The following is a 26,590-nucleotide window of genomic DNA, read 5'->3' as shown; positions in this document are numbered from 1 at the left end:
TAAGCAGAAATTCCGTTTTTGAAGCATTGAGAATTAAGTTTAGACTGTTGAGGAGGTGTTTGATCTCAAGTAGGCAGCTGTCCCAGAATTCTAATGTTTTTGTAATGGATTCTTTTACAGGGATCACGATCTGAACATCGTCTGCGAATAGGAAGTGTTTCAGGTTTAGTTTCGTTAGCAGCTGGCAGAGTGGGAGCAGGTAAACATTAAAAAGGGTGGGTGAGAGGGAGGAGCCCTGCGGAACCCCTAGCGAGGATGGATAGTAGTGAGATTCTTTAGTATGAATTTTGACCTTGTATCCTCTGTTCTCCAGGAAAGTTTTAAACCAGGTCAGTGCTGTGCCAGTAACTCCGATGTTTGCCAACTGATTTAGAAAGATGTGATGGTTGACTGTATCGAATGCCGCCGAAAGGTCAAGAAGGATTAATAGGTAAGCGTGACCTTTATCGATACCGGCGAGGAGGAAGTCTGTAAAAGAGGGTAGTAGCGTTTCAGTGCTTAATGCTTTGCGAAATCCATATTGATTAGGGGACAGAATTTGGTAATCCTCAATGTAATTCGATAATTGTGTGTTTACTAATTTTTCCATGACTTTTGCTATAAACGGGAGGTTGGAAATGGGACGGAAATTGTTGTGATCGCTTGTATTTAGGTTCGGTTTTTTTAGGAGTGGCTTGATTGAGGCCGTTTTCAGGTCGTCTGGGTAGATACCCTGGGATAGGGAACAATTTATAATGTTGGCTAGAGCTTTCGATATTGTATCCGGGATAAGTAAGATCATTTTAGAAGGGATTTGATCAAAAGGGTGTGATGACTGTTTCATTTTCTTCAGAATCGATTGTATATCAGAAATGGTGATGGGTTCAAAAACGTTGAGAGAGATGTCTTTGTTTGGGTGTAGATATGTTGTGTTAGGGGATGCGTAAGGGTTTGGTGTCAGCTGTTTGAGGAGGTCGGTGATTTTTTTGCTGAAGTAAAGAGCCAGCTCGTCTGCTTTTTTCTGGGCTAGGTCAGCTGGAATGACTGGAGTGATGGTTTTTGTGAGACTGGAAACGTAGGTGAACAGAGCTTTGGAGTCGAAGATGAGGTGGTGGATCTTGTGGGCATAATAGTCCCTTTTGGTTTTCAAGGTGATGCTCTTGTAAAAGTGGAGGGAGCGTTTGTATTCATCTAGGGAGGTCCGTGATGGGGCTTTACGCCATTTTCTTTCTTTCTGTTGTAGTAGATGTTTGAGTTTTCGCAGTTCTTCGTTGAACCAGGGTTGACTTTTGGGCGCATTGTGTTTGAGATTTTTTGTTGTCAGGGGACATAGTATATTTGCTACTGATTCTGTTATTTTGGACCAGGATTGGAGGGCTGAGTTAGGAGTGGAGACGTCAATGAGAGAAAGATCAGGGGCTAGAAGATTGGTGAGGTGCTCAGAGGAGCATGTTTTCCTGTAGACAAATGATGGTAGGGAGTAGGGATTCTAGCCCGGATGTAACAGTGAGAAGGAGGTGGAGATTAATGGTTCGACCATGGGATCATGGTCCGACCATGGGACATTTTTGCACTCTGGGTGCTCTGAGTGTGAAATGCCAGGGTTTGTAAAGATAAGATCCAGCGTATGACCCGCTTTGTGGGTAGGTTTGTTGATTTGCTGCTTGAAACCCATGGCTGACATGGCAGTGAGGAAAGCTTCACAGTTAGATGAAAGGGGATTTGTCTACATGAAGGTTGAAGTCTCCCAAGATTATGGCTGGGGAGTCTAGGTTTAGGTGAGATGCTATAATTTCCAGAATGGGAGAGGCAGAGTCTAGAAGGCCTGGGGGGGTATAGACTAGGAGAATTTGAAGATGTTCAGATTTAAAGAGGCCTATTTCTAGTTTGCTGGATGAGTTGATTGGATATTGTGTAAATCTCAGAGATTTTTTGACTGCTAGGAAAATACCCCCGCCTCCTTTTTTTTTTGCCTTGGGATGGAGAAGAAATCGTAGTTTTGTGTTGGTAATTGGTTTATGAGGGCAATGTCCGAGGTTTTGAGCCATGTTTCAGTTATGGCGCAGAAGTCTGGGTTGGTATCCTGAAGAAGGTCGTTGAGTATCAGCGTTTTGTTAGTGAGCGACTGGGTATTGAACAGAATGATGGTGAATAGTGTGAGTCCTAAAAACTGTGTGGTGGGGGAGATCATGATGGGGATGAGGGATTTGTAAGTGCGTGGACGGTTAAGCATTGGAGATATTGGGAAGGCCTGCTGTGGAGGCCGAGTAGTAGGCTATGGGGGGTGTTCAGGGAGCGCCTCGTAGATGAGAGGGTGTCCGTTGGGGGATAGCGTAGGAGTGATGTCCTTGCCCCGATGGGCTTTAGTGGGTGTAAGATTCAAGGCAGGTTCTTCTTTCTCTGAGGTGTCATCCTTACAGGTAGAGGGGAAAGAAATTCTGAAGAGGCTGTGTCAGGTGAAAGCGAATTCCCTGTTAGTAAGGGGTCGGAGGCTAGTTCTTTTTGATTTTGTTTAGTAAAGCCGTCGTAGGGGAAGTTATTAGTTGCCTGGCGGAGCTGCACGAAGGGGCGCACAAAGGGGCAGGCCCCTTTGTCGCGCTCCTTCGGCGCGTGACACTCGGTGCGCGGCGCCTAGGAGCCGCGCGGTTTAAAGGCCGATCAGGGCTGTCCCCTTATTGGCTGGTCGGCGTGGGCATCCTCGCGCTGGGTTGGCTGCTGTCGCAGGGAGAAGGAAGACCGGCAGGATGGCGTCAGCGGAGGGAGGAAGGGGCTGCCTCGTGGTCAGCGTCAGAGGCGGTTGTGGGTAAGTGCAATTAAACAGGCCTTACCCCGGCGGGTCTCCAGCGCCGATCGCGCAGGCTCTGCACTGCTCCAAGGTCTCCTTTTCCTCCTGATGCGTCCGGTCTGGAAGGGCTCTGTCCGGGAGCCGCGCGGATTTTATGTATTTATTGTATATAATTTATTTATGTATATTGCTTAGCCTCTCTTTCCCCTTTTAAGGTCCAGGACCAACTGAAAACCTCCCAAACTATTTGTACAAGGAAGTAAATCTGAATACATATATACCCTTGAATCTTGGACCATAACAGGCCTGGATAAGTGATAGATAATCAATAGTCTGAAAAGAGGCAACAGCTTTTCGCAAATTGCTGGGAACTATGGAAATCGCAGATACAGAAACCTAATCTGCAGCTGTCTTATAGGATGCTTTGAACCTACTTGTCCTGTGCAAAGAGGTCCAACCAGAAACATATCATTGAGAACACAGATTGTTAAGATGGCGTGTTGTCCATCAATATGGCTCAGAGGTCTGCTGATGCTGATGGCTCAGACGTCATCAACCTGAAGAGCTGATCCATCTTGTCAAGTCGAAGCTGACGTCCCTTCGGGGTCATCTGGGTGCACAGGTGGCAACCTTGGACGTCATGTGTTACCCACAGGCATAGGATGCACGCCTCATGAGCATCAGTGATAAACATGGTCCTCGGGCACTGGGAGTATCGGCGAAAACCAGATGTGGCCATGACAGGGCAAAACAAAAGGGCCGTAAATCGAAAGAGATGGTGGCAGGCGACGATGGCCAGCAGGCACTAAGGCACTGGAGAGGGGGGGGGGGGGAGAATTGACAGCGAAAGAAAATGTACACAAAATGCCAAAAACCCTGAATGGGGACACTAGCAACGGATCGAAGAAAAAAAACGCAAAAAACCTCAAAGAGCAAATGTTTTCCACAAGGAAAAAAACAGCCAACATGAGCTCAATCACACAGTGAGGCTTACAGCTCCACAGAAAAAGAGAGACTGAATAGGGACCTCACGTGGATGTGTGGTATGGGGCCTGCTCAGTGTGCCTAGTCAAAGTTCTAGAAAATTTGACAGAGGTTTTCCGCATGGGAGCTCCATCTGATGATGTCACCCATGTAGGAGGGACTTTGTTCTCCGAGGACAAGCAGGATGGTAAGCTATTGCTACCCCAGGGAGCAAGTAACAAGAAACAAATCACTTCATGGGATCCCCAAGTATTTATGAAATAGACTGCCAACTGTTAAAAGACAGAATGCTGGGCTTAATGGACATTGGTCTGCTCCAGGCCACCACTTATGTTCTTAAGAAAAATCTAGAACACTTTAGCACCATGGGCTAGCTAAACACTAGAGACACAGAACCAAAGAAAGTGAAACGCTGTTGGTATGAGATAAAACACAGAATTGCAAATAAACATCTGTAATTATGAGCCATAAGACAAGAACCAGGGAGAGAGAAGGAAGGAAGGAAGGAAGGAAGGAAGGAAGTGAACAAATAAGAACATAAGAACATGCCATACTGGGTCCATCAAGGCCAGCATCCTATTTCCAACAGTGGCCAATCCAGGCCATAAGAACCCAAAAACTAAGTCTATTCCACACTACTGTTGCTAGTAATAGTAGGCTATTTCCTAAGTCAACTTAATTAATAGCAGGTAATGGATTTCTCCAAGAACTTATCCAATCCTTTTTTAAAACACAGCTACACTAACTGCACTAACCACATCCTCTGGCAACAAATTCCAGAGTGTAATTGTGCGTTGAGTGAAAAAGAACTTTCTCAGATTAGTTTTAAATGTGCCACATGCTAACTTCAATGTATGAACAAACACTGTAAATATGCCACCAGTAGATTTATAAGAATTTATTTAAACTTATCTGCTATGTGAACTTGTACCTCTTAGATGGCACCAGAGACTGCAAATTGTACAGTTGTTAGACTATAACAAGCAATATTAGATCAATGCTTTTTAACCCAGGGAAATCCACATACACTTTTCTTTTAAGAGAGAATAGTGTATATGCTACAAAAATAAGAAAAGGTCCACCTGGCAAGTCTTGTTGAGCCATCAGCTTCAATTTTTGACACAGATACTATAATACCTCAGACTAATAGTTTTCTAGAAGCATAAGCTTTCCAAGACATGAGTCCACTTTGTCAAACACATCTGATGTGAACTTTGTCCTCAACAGCTTATACTTCAGTAAAACTGCTAGTCTATAAGGTGTCATCAACCTCTGTAATAATAATAATTTAAATAAAATAAAAAGACTTACATGGCTCTCTCTTCTGGCAAGTCCAATTTACCCAGGGAAGCAACTGTCTGCTAACCTCTGATAGTCCCCTTGTGGATTACTCTAATGTGGGGTTTTTCAAACTGGCTCTAGAGCACCCCCCTTAGCTAGTTTGTTTTTCAGGATATCCATAGTGAATATGCACTGATTCACTGTATGCAACTCTATCTTATGTATATTAATAGAGATTTTCCTGAAAGTTAAATTGACTAGAGGACCAGCTTGAAAAATAATGCACAAACCAATCACTCAAGAATTCAGAAATAAATAAAATCTAATAATCACAAAAAATAATGAAAAAAAAAACCACAGAGAGAACGACCTCACAATGGAGCAAAGGTGAATAAATCACAATAGGCTATCAGAAAACCTCCAAAGTCATTTCACCATATTGTATACCATTCAATACATGATTCTGATAATTCTGATTGGATGAGCATCAATTGGTAGTACCAATCAACAACTGCAGTGAGCTTTTTACCCACTGATAGTTTTGAATGTGTTAAAATGGAGAAATTGCTTACCTGATAATTTTGTTTTCCTTAGTGTAGACAGATGGACTCAGGACCAATGGGTATTGTGCTCTCCTGATAGCAGATGTGAGACAGAGTCAGATTTCAAAGCTGACGTCAGCTAACATATACTCGTGCCGCGTGCTTAGCTCTTCAGTATTGTCTTCGAAAAGCCAGTGTGGATATATGTTGCTCAATACTTGATTACACCGGATTAACCTTGAACTGGTTCAACTGATTATTTAAATAAAAAACTTTTGAAACTGGAGTCCGCCAGTGCACTGAAACAAACGCCGACACCTGGGCAACTGCGGGTGTCTTGGATTAGAGGTAGGCCGTGGCTTACCCATATTCGTTCAGTCTCGAGATTTGATATCCAAGGTTCTCTATTTCTGGAGCAGCCGTGAGCGGGATGCTGAGTCCATCTGTCTACACTAAGGAAAACGAAATTATCAGGTAAGTAATTTCTCCATTTCCTAGCGTGTAGCCAGAAGGACTCAGGACCAATGGGATGTACAAAAGCTACTCCCCTATAGAGTGGGAGGCTGCCCGTGGCCCACTTAGTGCTGCCCTTGCGAAGGCTGTATCCTCCCTGGCCTGAACATCCAGGCGGTAGAACCTGGAGAAGGTGTGTAGGGAGGACCATGTTGCTGCCCTACAGATCTCGGCTGGCAAAAGCAGCCTAGTTTCAGCCCAAGAGACTGCCTGGGCCCTTGTAGATTGTGCCTTGACCTGAAGATTACCTGAAGATTACTTCTTTGATCCAGCGGGCTATGGTGGCCCACGAAGCCGCTTCCCCTCGTTTCTTCCCGCTGTGAAGAATGAACAGGTGGTCAGTTTTGCGCAAGGATTCCGATCTCTTCAGGTATCGGACTAGGATTCTGCCGACATTCAGGTGGCGAAGGAAGCATGAGTTTTCCGAATCCCTGTGCTCATCTGGTGATGGTAAGGATATGGTCTGGTTCATATGGAGCTGGGAAACCACTTTCGTAAGGAAGGATGGTACCGTACGCAGCTGTATTGTGCCCAGAGTGAACCTGCAGAAAGGTTCCCGACAGGATAATGCTTGAAGTTCAGCGAGCATATTGCGATCAAGAACGCTGTCTTAAAGTCAAGAGACATAGAGACAGGGCACTTGTAAATCTGAAGGCCTCCCCTGCTAGGAAGTCTAGTACTAGGTTGAGGTTGCATAGAGGCACTGGCCAATTCAGTGGTGGTCGGAGTTGTTTGACTCCTTTCAGGAAGCAAGACACATCAGGATGAGTTGATAGTCTAATACCGTCCCTTTCGAATCTGAAACAGGCCAGTACTGAGACTTGGACCTTGAGGGAGTTGAGGGACAACCCCTTCTGCATGCCATCCTGTAGGAATTCTGGGATCGTGGGGATCTTGGCAGTTCTCAGGGAGAGACCGCGGTCTTCACAACAAGCTTCGAATACTCTCCAGATCCGTATGCAAGACAGAGATATGGAGAACTTGCGTGCTCGGAGTAGGGTGTCAATCACGGCCTTTGAGTAGCCACGCTTCTTTAGGATAGTCCTCTCAAGGGCCATACCATAAGAGAATCGAGCCAGATCTTCATGGGAGATCGGTCCCTGCTGAAGAAGGTCCCTGTATGGCGGTAGACGCAGAGGATTCCCCGCCAATAGTCTTCGCATGTCCACGTACCATGGTCTTCTTGGCCAATCTGAGGCGACTAGTAGGACTAGTCCCCTGTGGTGCTCTATCTTGTGGATGACCCTGCCCAGTAGCAGCCAGGGTAGGAAGGCATACAGGAGGCTTTCCTCTTGCCAGTTCTGGACAAGAGCATTGATTCCCTGAGATTGTGGCTCTCATCTGTGGCTGAAGAATCTGGGGACCCAGGCATTGCGACAAGTTGCTAGTAGGTCCATGGCTGGGAAACCCCATCGATTTACTATCAGCTGGAAGGCTGTGTCCGCCAGCGACCATTCCCCTGGGTCTAGGCTTTCTCTGCTGAGATAATCCGCAGAGATGTGGTCTTTTCCCACCACGTGAGAGGCCGAAATCCCTTGTAGATTTGTTTCCGCCCACTCCATGAGGGGGTCTATTTCTAGAGACACCTGCTGGCTCTTGATTCCTCCCTGGAGGTTGATGTAGGCAACTGTCATTGCATTGTCCAACACGACTGAGGATTCGCCTCAAAGCCTGTGGCTGAATCGTAGGCAGGCTAGTCTGACCGCTCGAGCTTCAAGGCAGTTTATGTTCCATCCTGCCTCTTCCTTGTTCCATTGTCCCTGGGCCATCAGTTCCTGACAGTGGGCTCCCCACCCTTGCAAGATGGTGAAGAGCAAGATCCACTTTGGTGCGGATAGCTTTATGCCTCTGCTTAGGTGTTCTTCCTGTAGCCATCATTGAAGCTGCTCCCGAACCTCTGTCAGTAGCTAGAAGCGAATTGAGTAGTTCCTGGGACACTGGGTTCCATTGTGACAGTAGGGAACGTTGTAGCGGCCACATATGGGCCCTTGCCCACGGAACAACTTCCAGAGTTGATGTCATGAGGCAGAGGACTTGAAGGTAGTCCCATACCTTGGGGCGGGCAGAGGTCAACAGTTTTTGTAATTGACCCATCAGCTTCCTTCTCCATAGAGGGGGAAGGTAGACCTTGTTCTGTTTGGTATTGAACCGTACTCCCAGGTATTCTAGTGACTGGGAGGGCTGCAGACAGCTCTTGGCTGTGTTCACGACCCACCCGAGTTCTTGTAGTAGATTCTTGACTCTGGTGGTCGCGTGGCAACTCTCCTCCAGAGATTTTGCCCTGATCAGCCAGTCGTCCAAGTAAGGATGTACCAGGACTCCTCCTTTCCTCAGTGCTGCCGCCACTACCACCATAATTTTGGTGAAGGTTCTGGGGACGGAATTGATAATGATGGTCCAGTATCGTAAAGCGCAGGAAGCGCTGGTGGTTCTGATGGACCAGGATGTGAAGGTAGGCTTCAGATAGACCCAGGGAGGTTATGAATTCTCCCGGTTGTACCGCCATTATAATGGAGCGTAGGGTTTCCATGCGGAAGTGTGGAACCTTCAGGTAACGGTTGACGGCCTTGAGGTCCAGGATAGGCCGGAATGAACCTTCTTTCTTGGGAACGATAAAATAGATGGAATAGGGGTCAGTATTTTGTTGAAGCGTGGGCACTGGGGCTATTGCCTTCAGGCTGAGTAGCCTTGCTAGCATGGTTTCCACTGCCAGTCTCTTGGAGTGGGAGTGGCATGGCGATTTCATAAATTTGTCTGGGGGGATGCTTTGGAATTCCAGAGAGTACCCCTCTCGAATGATAGTTAGGACCCACTTGTCCGAAGTTATTGCGACCCATCTTTGGGAGAAGAGGGTAAGTCTGCCCCCTATGTTTTCTTCCTGTGGATGGGTCTGTGTCTTCTCATTGTGGGGTACGGCTGGGACCTGCCCCTGAGCTTGCTCCTCTCTTAAAGTGCCTGTTCCAAAAGGACTGAGACCTTTCTGAAGGACGAGGTGCTTGAGATTATGTATTCTTGTAAGGTTTAAAGCGCTGCAATCTTCTACCCTTGGTTCTTGTGGGGGAGGAGCGCTGATATGTCCTTTTGTTAATGTCCTCAGGTAATCAGGGTACTGGAGAGTCACCCCATTTGTTATCTAATTTCTCCAATTCGCTCCCGAACAGGAGGGATCCTTTAAAAGGCATTTTTATGAGGTTCGCTTTGGAAGTCGTGTCAGCCGACCAATTTTGAAGCCATAATTGTCTTCTTGCCACCACTGCGGTGGTGACACCCATGGATGAGGTGCTTACAAGATCTGCGGTAGCGTCGGTGAGGAAGGAGACCGCAGGCTCCATCGCTTCTCCGGGCGTGGTTGCGTCTCTGGTGAGGATCAAATAGGAGCGTGCCACTAATGCGCAGCAGGAAGCAATTTGTAGCGTCATTGCTGAAACAAAGGACTGCTTGAGAATGGCTTCCAGCCTTCTATCCTGGGCATCCTTCAGTGCCACTCCCCCCTCCACTGGAATCGTAGTGCGTTTTGAGACTGCACAGATCATAGCATCCACTTTGGGAAAACGTAGAAGTTCCTTAGCCATGGGTTCCAGTGGGTATTGGGCTTCTAGTGCCTGTCCCCCTTTGAAAGTGGACAACAACAATATCCTCTCTCCTGGCAACTCGGTTTTCTTAAAGCCAGAAATACGGAATCCCTACTCATTTCTCTTTGAGACAAAATCCTCATGAACCTAGAAATTAAACAGCCCTGCCTGCTTATCCTCCTAGACCTATCGGCCGCCTTCGACACAGTGAACCACCAGTGTCTCATTGAAAGGCTCTCCAAAATCGGCATAAAAAATACTGCCCTAAACTGGTTCATTTCCTTCCTGCAGAATAGGCATTATAAAGTCAAAATTAACAGCAAAGAATCCCCGCCTTTCATCTCTACCCTAGGAGTTCCACAAGGATCATCGTTATCCCCGACTCTTTTTAATATCTATCTTCTCCCGCTTTGCAAACTTCTATCCGAGCTCAAACTTACACATTACCTCTATGCGGACGATGTACAAATTCTGATACCGATCAACGAATCGCTGCATAAAACTATTCTCCATTGGAAAAACTGTTTCACTCACATTAACAACCTCCTCTCAAAGCTCAACCTATTACTCAACGCCGACAAGACAGAGCTCCTACTAATCACACAAAATGGTAACTTTCCGCTAAACAACCCTCAACATCCAATGTTCCCTGCATTCTCACCCAAGGTCAGAAACCTCGGGGTAATCATGGATAGCCAAATGACCCTCACAGGCTTCATTAACAACACGGTAAAGGAGTGTTACTTTAAACTCCCAAGTTCTAAAAAGGCTTAGACCCCTCCTCCATTTCTACGATTTCAGATCAGTCTTACAATCTATCATATTCCCCAAAAATGACTATTGCAATACACTTCTGCACGGCCTGCCAGACATCTCACTCAAGCCCCTACAGTTGCTTCAGAACGCAACTGCAAGGATTCTCACAAAATCAAACAAGAGGGACCATATTACTCCTATTTTAAAGAAATTACATTGGCTCCCAATTAAGTTTAGAATACTACACAAGCTACTAACAGTCACGCACAAGGCCATACACAACATCACTCCTCTGGAACTTACAATACCACTACAACTCCACGCCTCCTCTCGTCCTCTAAGACTAGCCCAGAGAGGCACACTTCAAACACCTATCATCAAGTCCTCCTTCAGAAAAAGAGCTCTCTCCGCTTCGGGTCCTAAACAATGGAATCTGCTCCCTCCTGACCTTAGGCTGCAACAATGTCCTCTCTCCTTCAAGAAAAGACTTAAAACTTTGTTAATTGAACAAGCTCTCTCATAAACTCTACTTTCCACCATGGTCTTAGTCCGCACTGTTTGATTACTGTTTGACTGTTCTCTATTTACCCTAGTTTTGTTATACAGGTTCTTTTCTAACTTGTTAAATGTAAGACAAGACTTTGTCATTGTTGTTTCGCAAGTTACAATGTAAACCGAAGTGATAATTAATCCTGTTAATTGAACCTCGGTATATAAAAGGTTATAAATAAATAAATAAATCATCAGTGGTTCCGGATCCCTCTCCTGGCTGTAGAGGGCCTTGATTTGGTTCTCCCTGGTTCTGATCACACTGTTGGCACAGGAGGGATTCCAATTCAGGCTGCCCGGCTCTTAAGTGGCAGGCTGAGCAAAGAAAAGGTCCCTTGGCTTTCTTGGATGGTGGTGCCATTGTTCGTGCATGTGTGGGTCTTCAAAACTCATCCGTGCGTGGGGTTATGCGTGCGGATGCTCTTAGTTGCGAGCGTCGGGTGTGTGGAAGTTATGCGCATGAAGTGCATGCAAGTTGTGCGTGCAGGTAACGGAGTTTGCGCGCATGGAACAGTTATGCGCACAGTTGTGCGTGTGGCCTAGTTTTGCGCTTCGCTGTGTGCACAACTCAGATGTGCGCGCTGCTGTGCGCTCACCCTGTAGATAAGCATTTAAGTTAGGCGCTTCGGGCCTCCGGCCTGCCCCACGTGTACCGCCGGTCAAGGGGGGAAAAATGGCGCCGACGACCCCGAAGGCAAGATTTCGAACCTCCCAGAGGGTCTCCACGTGTGTGGACCCTCGCACCGAATCAGGGCCTGCCCAAGGAGGGCTGCTCAACCCGATTTTAAAGCCTCGTCAGAGGAAGAACGGTATGGCTATTTGAGCTTTGGAGACCGGAGACTTAGAAGTAAAGGTATTTACCTTACCTGGTCTCAGCGCTTACCGGTCGCGTGCCGGACCTTCTCCAGCTGCAGGGGGAGAGGGAAATACCTTCACCACCATGCTCGAATCTGCACCCGCTGCCTCTCAGCCACCCTAGGGGCTAAGTCCACGCCAGATCGGCCGTCAGACCAAGGCTCACCTCTGAGGGATATTGGAATTCACCTCAGGAAAAGTCTCGACTGGGGGAGGGACAGTTAGGTTTCACCGCAGGAGAAGCAGGGCTCTCTTAAAGTAAATTTTCTTTCTTCTTTCTTGCTGCAAATGTTACACTATTCTGTTTGGGATCGTGTCCGCCTCTGCTATGGAGACTGAGAAATAATGAAGAGCTAAGCACGCTGCACAGGTATATGTAGGCTGACGTCAGCTTTGAAATCTGACTCCATCTTCCATCTGCTATCAGGAGAGCACAATACCCATTGGTCCCAAGTCCATCTGGCTACACGCTAGGAAACGGTTGTTACTTTTTGTACAAGATCACTACTGGAGTCCCTTGATGGCGCAAAGTAACCACAAGACAGATTCTTCAGAAATGTAGATCCACATTGAGATAAGCATAGACTTCGTAAAAATCATGATTCACTTTTCCCAAGAGTTACATCATGATAATTGCTGGACATTTTATTTGCATTTAAACTAAAATTTATAAAATGTATGTCCGGGACAAGAATGGACTTAGGATGACCGATAATCATATGAAGGCACCTCAAATCACGTTGTATGGTAGCCATGTACAAGGGTCCGCAGAATTATCATTTTTTGAATTATAAGGGTCATTTAACACAGATATATCATCTAAAGGAATTATCCAAGTTAACAAAAACTGACCCAATAAAAGCATAAAATCAAACTAGAAAAACAAAATGTGTTACCACCTTGTGATGACTATGACTCCCTCCTTCCCACCCCCAAGGGATATGACTGCTGCCTCTGCAACATTTCCAGCTCTGGATGACCCAGGGAACAGAAGACCTGAGCAAGGAAGCAAACCCATGTTTCTCTGCATGTCAGAGCAGGCCCACACAGAATTGGTTTTAACTTGCCTGTCACAGGCAATACTTACTATATTCCAATTTATTTTTCTTCTTTGGCATCACATCACCTGTACTGATAGCATGCCCTCTACTCTCTTCCTCCTTTTTCTCCTGATGCAGTGACGGCTCTTCTATTGCTCCATATAAAACAAGATTTCTGTCAACTGTCTTCTTCATAATTTTCTTTGGTTTAGACCCTTTTACTAGCAGGACCTTCCTCTTCAAGCAGCTACATCCAAACATGCATTCAGGTCGGCGGCAATGTGTAGGCTGACGCTTCTCCTGGGACAAACTGGCACAGACACATCCAAGACGGCAGAAGTCATTATTGCAAGGGGGTGCTCGCCTCCTGATTATTTTATGGATAGGTTTATTTTTCAGAGATGCCTGTTTTCAAACAAAATATAGAAATCAAATAACTTAAAAACAGCACTAGTACAAAGGCCAAACAATACAAAGTGGCAAGGGAGTCAGGCTATCACATCATCGTATAATTTACCAAGGAAGACAGCATATTGCCATTTACTCCATCTCTCCAATTTTCTCCCACTTGGAAATGGCACAATTGCCTCACTCTGCAGGAAATACACACTTTCCCACGCCCAGCGGGAGGTGCCATGCTTTTGCTGCGGTCAGCAGTAAAAATAGCCTATCGAGTGCCGCAATCGCTGAGTAACTCCAGATGGCACTGTCCCAGAACCCTGGTGTTGCTGCCAAATTGTGTGCGGCCCTTCTCACCCTTATTACCGGCCTTATCGCACTGATACAGACTCTCAATCAGACCTGCTCCACTCTGTTTACTTTATCACCTTTTTTTTTTTTTTTTTTTAAAGACACAGCAACCAAAGAGGCCCAGAAAAAGAGAAAGATATAGTTCCCTGTTTCTGATTGCTTCTGGCTGTCAGCTGACTGTGAGAAGGCCTCAGAGGGAGCGAGGAAACCAGGACCCCTGACTTTCCCTCCCTCTGGAAGACAAGGGCCGAGTCAGATCAGAGATCTCCAACACTCTGCTCTACCCGAGGGATGGCCCACAAAGGAACCTAATACCTCTGGAAGCACCACTCTCTACCAACTGTTCTCTTTTCTTTTTAATTAAACTCCAGACTGCAAGACTGTACCTCTACCATCTGCTGGAGAAAAATACCTAGGGACTGCAGGTGGCACTCTCGCTTAAGTAGCAGTGCCTGAAATGTTTTATTCTCTGCCTCCATCTGCTGGTAGGGATGCAAAACCTACTTGTCTGGACTGTTCTGGGGTATGAACAGGAATGGAATATTTACTTACCTGATAATTTTGTTTTCCTTAGTGTAAGCAGATGGACTCAGGACCAATGGGTATAGTGTGTTCCTGATAGCAGTTGGAGACAGAGTCAGATTTCAATCTGACGTCAGCACCAGTACATATACCCGTGCAGGAAGCTCTGCTCTTCAGTATTCTCCTCAAAAAGCAAATGTGGATATGTGTGTGTTTGAATAACTTGATTAACTTGAACTGGTTGACGTGAATTATAGCTGGAGACCGCCAATGCACTCAACCAAGAAACACCGACACCCGGTAACTATGATGGTCTTAACTAAGGGTAAAGCGTGGCTTACCCGTGCTTGTCTTGCTCCTGGGGATTGTCACCCGAGGTTTCCATATTTTGAGGCAGCCGTGGGCAGGATACAGAGTCCACGCCGGGAACCGGCTACCGGACAGAGACTTACCTCTGAGGGATCTCGGAAATCACCTCAGGAATTCTCAACTGGGGGAGGGACCATTAGGTATCACTGCAGGAGAGCGGGGCTCCTCTGTAGAGGTAAGATTATTTCTTCTTTGTTTTGGAATTTTCTTTCTTCTTTTGATTTGGATTTTCTAACGCTGTGCAAGCGTGTGTAGAGTCCCGAACTGCTATGGAGACTGAGAAATACTGAAGAGCAGAGCTTCCTGCACGGGTATATGTAGTGCTGACGTCAGATTGAAATCTGACTCCATCTCCAACTGCTATCAGGAGCACCCTATACCCATTGGTCCTGAGTTCATCTGCTACACGCTAGGAAATGCGATTTCCTCCATCTCTCCAAATTTCTCCCACTTGTAAACATCTACCAGCTCAGACGGCATCCATGAACAACTCAAGTTCTCTCACTAGCTAAGTATTTAACAGAAAGTTTCTTCCCAAATTATGCCTCTTAGTTGCCAGAACAAGGTTGCTGTACTAATGGCAATCATCTTTGCCGCTAATCAGGTGCAAATAAAACAATTTCAACGTGCCTGAGCCCAGCTTAATGGAAGCCTTGAATATGAGTCATGTGTGACAAAAAGCTATGGCTAACACATGAGATCAGCCATTGCCACTATATTGAAAGAAAGTGAAGTTGCTTACCTGCAATGAGTGTTCTCCACAGACAATAGGACAAATCAGCCACACAAGTGGGGTGACATCACCTGACGGTGCTGACAAACATACTCTTTCAGAGCTCAGAAAGAAAAGTCTTTCTAAACATGCGTGCAAATTCCCACTCACTGGCACTATGCGAGTTTTCGCAGTATTTTTCCTAGCTGAGCTTTAATTCTAAGGGGAAGAGAGTGGGATTGTATGGCTGATTTGTCCTGCTCTCTACTTTGTTTTATCATTGGACAAGCAGGATGAAATTCACCCACACAAGTGGGAACTCCCTAGCTGAATGCTGCATGAAATAGCTTTGGTTTTTATAGAACCTGAGGAAACGTGAAAGGTAAGTTGAAGCTATTATTTGAAGAGATTATTAGTACCACTTAATCAAAGGCACTTATAGACAATAGTGCTTTACAAAAGCGTGAATGGATGACCATGTATCTGCTTTACAGATATCTTGGATGGATGCTGAGCAAAGCAGTGCTACTGAAGTTGTTGTCAATCGAACCTGATGAGCTTCAACTTTCCTTGGAAAGTTTATTCCTTTATCCTTATAACAAAAAGAAATGCAATCTGATAACCAAGTGGAAAAAGTGTTTGCTTTCCTACTGCTTGGTCGTGTTTGTTGGGATCTTAAAGAGATGAAGAATTGAGAAAACTTTCTGTGAAGCTTTAACCTTTTCTAACTAGGAAAATAAGATTATTTTGCAGTCTAAAGTAGTGAATGTTTGCTCTGCTTTACTGGCATGAGATCTTGGGGAAAAAATAGGAAGAACTAAGAATTGATCCAGGTGGAAAAGAAAATTATTCCTTACCTGCTAATTTTCGTTCCTGTAGTACATAGGATCAGTCCAGACCGTGGGTTATGTCCCCCGTCCAGCAGATGGAGTCAGAGCAAACTTCCGAGGGTGCTGACATATAAGCAGGTGCACCCTCTAGGGATCCTCAGTATCGAGAATATCAAAGCCCAGAGAAAACAACACTAGACAGAAAAGTAGGATGGATCAAGCACCAATCAAATTGTAACCACAGAACATCTAACCAATGCAACTTGCAAGGAGAACTGTGAAGAACAACAACAAAACCTCAGAATGTAGGAGTTGGAGGGACAGGAGATAGAACGTACACGAGCAGGCGTCTGACCATTACTTAAGAAACCCGGGTGGGCGTCTGGACTGATCCTATGTACTACAGGAACGAAAATTAGCAGGTAAGGAATAATTTTCTTTTCCCTGTACGTACTAGGATCAGTCCAGACCGTGGGATGTACCAAAGCTTCCCTAAACCGGGTGGGTCCCTGAAGACCCTGCTCGAAGAACCCTGTCCCCAAAGGAACCCGAATCACCTACCGGTAGTTGCAACCGGTAATGTTTCGAGAAGGTATGCAGCGACTTCCATGTCGCCGCGCGACAGATTTCCTGAATGGGAACATGTTGAGACTCTGCCCGGGACGTGGCCAGGGCACGCAACGAATGAGCCCGGACTACCTCCGGGGGCGCCTTCCCGGCGCCGATGTAGGCTGAGGAAACCGCTTCCTTGAGCCAACGTGCGATAGTCGTCTTAGACGCCTGCTGGCCTTTCTTATTACCGGACCAAAGCACAAAGAGATGGTCGGAAGCCCGGAACTCATTGGTCACTTCCAAGTAGTGCAGCAGAGAGCGCTTCACGTCGAGACGCCGGAGGGCCTGAGGCGCATCCGACGGGAAGGCCGGCAATTCCACCCACTGGTTCAAATGGAAGGACGACACCACTTTAGGTAGGAATGAAGGCACCGTACGTATAGAAACTCCCGAATCCATGAAGCGGAGAAACGGTTCCCGGCACGAGAGCGCCTGAAGCTCGGAGATGCGTCTCGCCGAGGCAATGGCGACCAGGAACACCGTCTTAAGTGTGACGTCTTTGAGGGAGGCCTGCCGTAGTGGTTCGTAGGGAGCCTGTCCAAGGAGACGGAGAACCAGGTTGAGATTCCAGGAGGGATAGGGATGACGCACCGGCGGCCGCAGGTGCTTGACTCCCTTGAGGAAGCGCGAGACGTCCGGATGAGACGAAAGGTCTGGATGTCCCATGGTACGAGCCAGGGAGGCTAGAGCCGAGACTTGCACACGCAGGGAGTTGTAGGAGAGACCCTTCTCCAGGCCCTCCTGGAGGAAGGCCAGGACCTGACGGAGCGAAGGCGCCGTCGCGGAGGCCCCATGTCCAGCACACCAGACCTCAAATACCTTCCAGACCCGTACATAGGCGACTGAAGTGGATGTCTTACGTGCCTTGAGAAGAGTGTCTACCACGGCTACTGCGTATCCCTTGCGCAGGAGACTCTGCCTTTCAAAAGCCAGGCCGCGAGACAAAAGTGTTCCGCCTGGTCCGAAAATACCGGACCCTGATGGAGTAGCCGCGGAAGGTGTGACAATCGCAGAGGTCCGTCCACCACCAGGTTGAGTAGGTCCGCAAACCACGGGTGCCGCGGCCATTCTGGCGCCACCAGAATGACCTGCCCTGGATGATCTTCTATCCTTCGCACCACCTTGCCCACCAGAGGCCACGGCGGGAAGACGTACAGCCGAACATGAGGTGGCCAGGGTAGCACCAGGGCGTCCACTCCTTCCGCCCCGTGATCTCTCCTCCGACTGTAGAACCGCGGAGCCTTTGCGTTGCCCGACGTTGCCATGAGGTCCATGGCAGGAGTTCCCCAGCGCCGAGTGATGAGCGACATTGCCTCGTCGGAGAGAACCCATTCCCCCGGGTCCAAAGTCTGCCGACTCAGGTAGTCCGCCTGAATATTGTCCACGCCTGCGATGTGGGAGGCCGCCAGGCGGTCGAGGAACCGCTCTGCCCAGGCCATGAGGCGGGCCGCTTCGAGGGCCACCCCCGGGCTCTTGGTGCCTCCCTGTCGGTTGATGTAGGCTACCGTGGTCGCATTGTCCGAGAGAATCCGGACCGCACGCTGCCGGATGAGAGGCAGAAATTGGATGAGCGCCAATCGGACTGCTCTGGTCTCCAGGCGGTTGATCGACCAGGACGCCTGTTCCTGTGTCCACTGCCCCTGAGCTGAGCTTCTGAGACACACGGCCCCCCAGCCGGTCAAACTGGCATCGGTTGTGACCACAATCCATTCCGGCGACTCCAGGGGGCAGCCCTGCGCCAGGTTCCTGGGGTCTAGCCACCAACGAAGGCTGAGTCTGGCCGCCGGCGGAAGAGGTAGTATCGCCTGATAGTCCTGCGAGACCGGTTTCCACCGCGAGAGTAGCGCCATCTGTAGGGGCCTCAGGTGTGCAAAGGCCCAAGGTACCAGGTTGATTGCGAAGGCCATCGAACCCAGGATCTGCAGGTAATCCCTCGCTGTTGGGACCTGGAGAGCGGCAAAATGGAGGATTTGCTCCCTCAGCGACTGGGCCTTGTCCGGCCGCAAGAAGACTTTGCCTTGAGCTGTGTCGAAGCGTGCTCCGAGAAAGTCCAGCTGCCGAGACGGAAGGAGACTGCTCTTGCCGAAGTTGACTACCCAGCCGAGAGACTGCAGAAATTCGACCACCCGGTCGACCGCCTGTTGCCCCTGCGAGAGGGACTTCGCTCGGATGAGCCAATCGTCCAGGTAAGGATGTACTAGAATGCCCTCCCGTCGGAGCGCAGCCGCCACCACCACCATGATCTTGGTGAACGTCCTGGGTGCCGTTGCCAACCCGAAGGGGAGGGCCTGGAACTGGAAGTGCTGTCCCAGTATCTTGAAGCGGAGGAGCCTGTGATGGTCCGGACATATCGGAATGTGTAAGTATGTTTCCGTCAGATCCAGGGAAGCTAGGAACTCCCCCGGATGGACGGCCGCTATGACCGAGCGGAGGGTTTCCATGCGAAACCGGGGTATCCAGAGGACCTTGTTGATTTCCTTGAGATCTAAAATGGGACGGAAGGATCCATCCTTCTTGGGCACCACGAAGTAGATGGAATAATGACCCGAGCCCACCTCTCCGGAGGGGACGGGTGAGATGGCCCCCAGAGCTAGGAGCCGGTCCAGCGTGCTTTGTACTCCCAGGCGTTTGTGACTTGACCCGCAGGGCGAGAAGACGAATCTGTCTTTGGGGCGGTGCCGCAAATCCAACGCGTAACCGTGCCTTAGAATATCCAGGACCCATTGATCCGTGGTGATGTTGGCCCACTCCTCGTAAAACCAGGCTAGTCGTCCACCGATCTTTGGGAGGGGGGAGTGGGCCGGCCTGACATCATTGGTTGGATTTGCCGGAAGCTCCCTGCGCCGAGGAATCCCTTGGTGGTCTGCGGCCACGAAAGGACCGGGTCCAAGACTGAGACCTGTTCGAGGGGTTTCTCGGACCCTGGGGCTTGGAGCTCCGAAATCGCCGTTGAGAGCGGGACCGATTCCTGGAGAAGGAATTGGACGGACGATATGACCTCTGGCGGTCCTCGGGCAACCTATGTACGGCGTTTTCCCCCAGGGATTTAATGATCTGATCAAGATCCTCGCCGAAAAGGAACCTACCCTTAAAGGGTAGAGAACCTAGGCTGGACTTGGACGAGGCGTCCGCCGCCCAATTCCGAAGCCACAGCAGTCGCCTGGCGGAAACAGCCGAAACCATGGTCCTCGCCAGGACCCGCAGCAAGTCGTGGAGAGCATCGGCCCCGTAGGCAATGACGGCTTCCAGCCTGTCCGCTTGCGCCGCTTCCTCAGGTGGCAATTGCTGTGAAGTAAGGAGCTGCTGCACCCACCGTAGCCCCGCACGCTGGGTGAGTGAACCACAAATAGCTGCGCGGACCCCCAGCGCAGAGACCTCGAAGATCTTCTTGAGGCAGACTTCCAACTTCCTGTCTTGGACATTGCGGAGGGCCGTTCCCCCTGTAACGGGAATCGTGGTCCTCTTGGTGACGGCAGAGACTGCCGAGTCGACCTTGGGTACTTTAAGCAGGTCCAAGAAGTCTCCGGGGAGAGGGTAGAGCTTGTCCATGGCTCTGCCCACTCTGAGCGACGCCTCCGGCGTGTCCCATTCCCGTACCAAAAGGTGTAGGAAAGACTCATGAATCGGGAACGTTCGCGCCCGGGGACGTAGGCCCGCCAGGACAGGGTCCCCTTTGGAGCTTGCTGAGGCTACGGAGGGAGCCGGAGGCCCAGGCGGTTCGACGGGCGGGTCGAGATCCAATTCCTGGAGGACGTGTGGGATGAGGTCAGACAGCTCCTCCTTTCGGAAGATCCGGAGCACCCGTGGGTCGTCACACTCCAGGTGCGCTACCAGGACCGAATCCTCATCAGCCGTCGAAGCCGGGTCACTCCCAGGGTCCTGCGGTGGGGTCGCTCCGCTGGGTGGAAGAGCCAGGAGCGTCTTCTGGCCGCCCCCCGAGGGCGCTGGATTGGCCCCCCCCACCCCCACCAGCCGGGGCATCTTCGCGGGCGTGGGGTTCGCTTGGCCACCGCCGGGCGACCCCCCCGCCGGCTGCAGGCTCTGGCGGTACGCCTGGTGCATTAGAAGAACAAAATCCGCCGTAAACCCCCCTGCCGGTGGGGGGACGGCGAGGGCAAGGTCCGTGGAGGGGCCCGAAGCGATGGGGGGGGGAGGATGGGGCTCGAATCGGCCTCAAGCGCGGCGAAAACCCATGCTGTGACTCCTCAGCTTCCGAGTCAGCAGCGCTCTCTAGCTCCAAGATGGCCGCCGCTCCCGCCAAAGGAGGGGGCGGGGCCCTTCCCCTCAAGCCGCGGCGCTCCGAGCCTGACGGCGAAAAAGGCGGGGAAGTCGGCTCGGACTCCCCCCCGGGGAGAGCGACGCCGGAGGAGACATCCCGCGATCCGCCCTGCCCCGGGTCGGCGCCGGGAGCCCCCTGAAAACGCTGCATGGCGTCCGGTCGGGAGGGAGAACCCCTTCAGCGACCGCCCCTGGGGCCGGATCCGGGGAAACCGCGCCGCGGGAGGAGCGGGCTCGTCCGCCCAGGCTCCACTCCGCGAACCCTCCCCTCAGGAGCAGCAGGAGAATGGGACTTCCCTGCTGCCGCGGCCCCGGGGAATGAAACGTCGCAGGGCCGAGGGGGAGGGGTTCGAATCGCGGCGCTCCGAACAGGGGAGAGACTGGCTCCACCAGCGTGCCCCTGAGCCGTCCGACGGCGAAGCTGTGAAGAAAAAATTAACAGCAACACAAAAACTTACCGCCGGAGAGAGGAGGAAACAACAGAAGAACAGAAGGCAGACAAATGAGAAAGTAGTCCCGCTGGCAAGCTAACCAGGGCTGCGAGACCCGGGCAGGGGCTCAGAGAGACTCCCTGAGAAGAGAAAAAAAAATTTATTTTTTTTTTTTAAAACTCTATTTAATAATTTAGAACCCAGGCCTGCTTGATCCTGTCCTGAAAAGAAAAGATAGAAATAGTGGGGCAGAAGCCACCAACTGGGGAAGCAAAGGTTCCCCCACTCGCATCTGCTGGAGTCAGAGAGATACTGAGGATCCCTAGAGGGTGCACCTGCTTATATGTCAGCACCCTCGGAAGTTTGCTCTGACTCCATCTGCTGGACGGGGGACATAACCCACGGTCTGGACTGATCCTAGTACGTACAGGGAACTGAGAAATAACCTTAGATAGGAATCTAGAATGAGTTCTGAGAACTATTCTGTCTTGGTCATTTGGCAGCCACAGCTCATGTGAACCTCCTTTGCTCAATTACAAAGGAGCTCCATGAACCTTCTGGCTGATACATACATGTGGCTGAGCAATAAACAAACAAGTTTTAATAGTTTGCTCATTCTCTGGAGAGTTAGAAAAGCCCTCTCAGCTCAAGAATCTAATGGTACTCCTATAAATTCCAGGTGTGAGAGAGTTATAGAGAAGATTTATCGTAGCTGAGAACAAATCCGAGAGAGAGAAGGGTAGTAAAAACACTGGATGACTAGCATGGATTGTGATTGCTTCAAGAAGCCAGCACAAGTACATGAGCCAGCCAGTTAAGTGTTGCTGTTGCACAATGACAAGGACTTCCTGTCCCGGCCTCCACAATTTCCCCAGTCCATGCTGAACCCATGTCTCATGCAAAGAGGCATGTAGTGCTCCTGGGCCATTGGGCTGGTCCCCAAGTGTTAATTTTATCAAGATATGGAAAGCAATAACTCACTTAAACACAATGCTTATATTGTATAATTATGTAAAATGTACACTGAAAATAAAAACTCTTTCAAAACTAGCATTTATTGTTCACCTGTGCTATTATCTTTACAATTCACCATGGAGTATAAATATGTATAAATGAAAATGAAAAAAATAAGAGATACATAAAAACTACATATTGTCATGATCTCCATTAGTGAAGCAATTGGAGAAATTACTTACCTGATAATTTCGTTTATCTTAGTGTAGACAGATGAACTCAGGACCAATGGGTTATGTGCTCCCCTGCTAACAGATGGAGACGGAGTCAGATTTCAAAGCTGATGTCACCCTAGAGACATCCCTGCAGTGACCTCAGCCATTCAGTATTCTCTTCAAAAAGCCATTGTGGACATATTATTGAAGAACTTGATTAGAATTTGGATACAACTTGATTAAAAACTGGAGACCGCAACTGTACTCAACCAACATAAGTGCTGAATCCCAGCAATATTATAGATGCCCTGAACTAGGGATAGGGTAATGGCTTACCTGTTCCCCATGGAATCGAGATTTTCCTCATGGGCGATTCCTTCGTGCCTCTCCTGGGCAGCTGTGAGCTGGATGCGGAGTCTAATTGTCTACACTAAGGAAAAATAAATTATCAGGTAAGTTATTTCTCCATTTCCTAGCATGTAGCCAGATGGACTTGGGACCAACGGAATGTACAAAAGCTACTCCCGAACGGGGCGGGAAGCTGCCCACAGTCCAGATGGCACCACCCTCGCAAAGGCTGCGTCATCTCGGGCCTGGACGTCCAGGCGATAGAACCTGGAGAAAGTGTGCAAGGAAGACCATGTCGCTGCTCGAGAGATGTCGACGGGAGACAGTAGCTTAGCTTCCATCCAGGATACGGCCAGGTCCCTAGTGGAATGAGCTTTAACCTGAAGGGGGGTAAAGGCTTCCCTGCCTCCACATAAGCTCCCGTGATCACTTCCTTGATCCAGTGAGCTAAGGTAGCTCACGAAGCCGCTTCGCCTTATTTTCTTCCCCTGTGAAGGACAAACAAGCAGTCTGTCTTGTGCACCTGTTCTGAGCATTCCAGGTACCGTACTAGAAGCTACTGACGTTTAAGTGGCATAGTAGGCAATAGTCTTCCGTGTCTTGCGTCCATCCAGGAAGGGTAGGGAGATGGGCTGGATCAGGTGAAACTCCGAGACTACCTTTGGTAAGAAGGAAAGGACGGTGCGAAGCTGCAACGTTCCGGGAGTGAACCAGAGGAATGGTTCCCGACATGACAGCGCTGAGCATATCACCACCAAGAATACAGTCTTCAGTGTTAATAGGCGTAGGAGACAGACTGCGCAGTTGCTTAAAGGAAGGTCCTGCTAAAAAGTTCAATACTAGATTGAGGTTCCATAGGGGGTCCAGCCATTTTAGGAAACAGGCCAAGTCTGGATGCATCTACAGGCGGGTTCCGTTCACCTCTCCCCTGAAACAGGAGAGCGCCGCCACCTGGACCTTGAAGGAGCTGAGGGACAATCCTTTATTCAGGCCATCCTGTAAAAATTCCAGAATCATGGGGATATTGGTCGTTCACGGGGGCAGCCCGCGGTCCACATACCAGGCCTCAAATATTCTCCAGATCCGTACCTATGCCAGGGACGTTGAGAACTTTCGCTGGCGGAGGAAGGTGGCGATTACAGCCATCAAATATCCCCGCTTCGTCAGGCGAGCCCTCTCAAGGGCCAGACCATAAGACAGAATTGAGATGGTCCTCATGAAGGACCAGATCGTGTTAGAGAAGGTTCTTATGCCGGGGGGGGGGGGGGGGGGGGGAGGCGAAGGGGACTCTCCACGAGAAGTCTCTGCATGTCTGCGTACCACGGGCATCTGGGCCAAACCGGGGCCACCAGAAGGACCAATCCAGGTGTTCTTTAGTCGCTGGGTTCAGAGGGTATAAGGCCTCCGGGGCCTGACCTCCTTTAAAACTGGCTTATGGGGAATCCCATTCCAGGTCAATCAACTACTGGATGGCTTCCAGCATTGGGAAATAGCAAGAGGCTTTCCGTAGAGACACCAGGATAAGATTCTTCCTTGGTTCAGAATAGGGTCCATGCCAGGAACTCCCAGGGTCTTCAGGGCCGGTAATTCATCTCTGTGGAAAAATCGAAGCTTGGTCCGGTATGGCTCCAGGCCTCGAGGGATTTTCCCATCCTCCAATGAATCCGCATCCCCTTCGTCGTCCGTGGTGTCCGGATCCCTGTCAGGGATACCCTTGGTGAGGCGAGACACGTCCCAAGGCATGCTGATAGGGCTGGGAAGGTGAGGCCTTCCTAGCAGGGGCTCTGGCTGGGCAGGGGCAGTAGCTAACTACGCCTGAACAAAGGCTTGTAGGCCCTAAAAGAGTTCCAGCCAAGAGAATGCCGCCGGGTACATATTTAGCCCAGGAGTAATTGGGGTAGGTGCCGCTGTGCTCCTGTGCGCTTAGTTATGCATGTAGATAAGCGCACAGGAGTACTCATGTTAGGCGCACAAGGGCCAGCTCGCACCACGCATACAGATGGGAAATGGGGGAAATGGCACTGCAACAAAAGCATGTGCAAGATGGTGCCACCACAGCCCGCCACATGGAGTGCCCACTGAGTCTGAAGCGGGGTCTAGCCCATTGGGGGGCTACTTAACCCGCTCGGAAGCCCCCTTCCTTTGCCCTATCGGGGTCAGGAACGATGTCAGTATGGCGCGCCGAGCAAGGAGACCGGAGGAAAGACTTACCGAAGCCCTTCCATGACTCTGGATAAGAGGAGTTCTTCTTTACTTACCTGAATAAAGCGCTTACCGGCTGAGTACAGAGAGTCTCTGGCTGCAGGGGGAGAGGGCTTAGGCCATCACTGCTGTGCTCTGCTTCCTGACCCACTGCCTTTCAGCTGCTTCAACAGCAAAGTCCACGCCGAGAACCGGCTACCGGACCAAGGCAAACTTCTGAGGGATCTCAGAAATCGCCTCAGGAATTCTCAACTGGGAGAGGAACCCTTAGGAATCACCACAGGCGAGCGGGGCTCGATCTTCTCCATTTTAAAAGTAGAAATTTGAAGGTAAATTTTCCTCATCTAAAGGGTACTGTGTTCCCCATAGGAGACAATTCATATCTGCTAGGAGACAGAGAGAGATACTGAATGGCTGAGATCACTGCAGGGGTATATCTAGGGTGATGTCAGCTTTGGAACCTGACTCCGTCTCCATCTGCTAGCAGGAGAGCACATAACCCATTGGTCCTGAGTCCATCTGGCTACACTCTAGGAAATCTGGGTTTTTAGCAAATCAGTGATGAAATGAAGGGTACACAAAGATGAAGCAGGGATGTTTATATGGTTACTACAGTTGATTACAACTCTTATGTTTCTGTTCTTCCCTTCAGACTAGCATGAAGAACTGAACCTTTTTTTAGATGAAGAACTGAATAGCTTTTTAGATGAATATAGAACTTAACCAATTGTGCCAGGCTCCTTTCCTCAACAATTATTAATTTCCTTTAGTCCTCAGCTACTTAGTAAATTACTGGAGCACAACCCTATTCAAAACTTATGCTTTGTAGAAAGTCAAATGACAGCAGTTTCCTACCTGTGCAGTAAGAAGAGTAGCCAGGGATATATCAGCTCGCTCCTCTGTAATATATGTCCGTGTTTTCCCATCCCACACAGCACAATCTTCTAAGTCCATCAATTTCAACTGAGATTTGGACAATCCTGGGGGACGACCAGGCTGTGGGTACTGCTGTGCCTGACGCAGGCTGATCTGCTTGGGCAACATGTTCTCATCCAGAGCTGGCACTATAAATTTGTCCAACAGACTCGATTGGGTGGTACTTTGTGTTTTTGTGGTCTTCTCCACTGTGGGTAGCTGGATAGGTTTCTGCTTCACAGTGATAGGGGACGGCAGTATAGGTTTGTAGGAAGGTTTTGCTTTAGTGTGTGGAGTAGATGCTTTGCCAGATGCCTTCCCTTTTTTCTGAGCAGAGGGCATGGAAAGGGGCTTTAATGTGGAGGATTGAGCTGGAGTTGACTGCTTCTTTAATACACTATCAAGTGTTCGCACATAGCTGGTGCTTTTGGTAGGAAGTTGATAGGTGACAGGAGAAACAGAAGAACTTGGGGAGATTCCCATGCAGGCTTCCATGAGTTTTCCCTCATTCTCTAGGTACTCATCCAGCTTATCACTGCAGAAAGCAGAGCGATTCTTCAAGGAGGCCTCCAAGTTGTTACCTGGCATGCAGATAT

General features: G+C 49.2%; 1 protein-coding gene across 7 annotated transcripts in view; it reads right to left on the bottom strand.

Annotated features, from left to right (window-relative positions):
- The window catches only part of MGA (MAX dimerization protein MGA), a 660,453-nt gene that overhangs the window by 405,412 nt on the left and 228,451 nt on the right, over positions 1-26,590 (bottom strand). For all 7 annotated transcript variants that reach the window (XM_029598656.1, XM_029598662.1, XM_029598663.1 and 4 more), the window contains exons 8-9: positions 25,935-26,575; positions 12,904-13,261 (exon numbers count right to left, since the gene is read on the bottom strand). In XM_029598656.1, the coding sequence (XP_029454516.1) occupies positions 12,904-13,261; positions 25,935-26,575 (999 nt within the window). The remainder of the gene's footprint in view (positions 1-12,903; positions 13,262-25,934; positions 26,576-26,590) is intronic.

The sequence above is a fragment of the Rhinatrema bivittatum genome, chromosome 4 (assembly GCF_901001135.1).
Source record: "Rhinatrema bivittatum chromosome 4, aRhiBiv1.1, whole genome shotgun sequence".
Lineage (NCBI taxonomy): Eukaryota > Metazoa > Chordata > Amphibia > Gymnophiona > Rhinatrematidae > Rhinatrema > Rhinatrema bivittatum.
The sequence above is the reverse complement of the archived record's forward strand: the minus strand, read 5'-3'. Positions and strand labels throughout refer to the sequence as shown.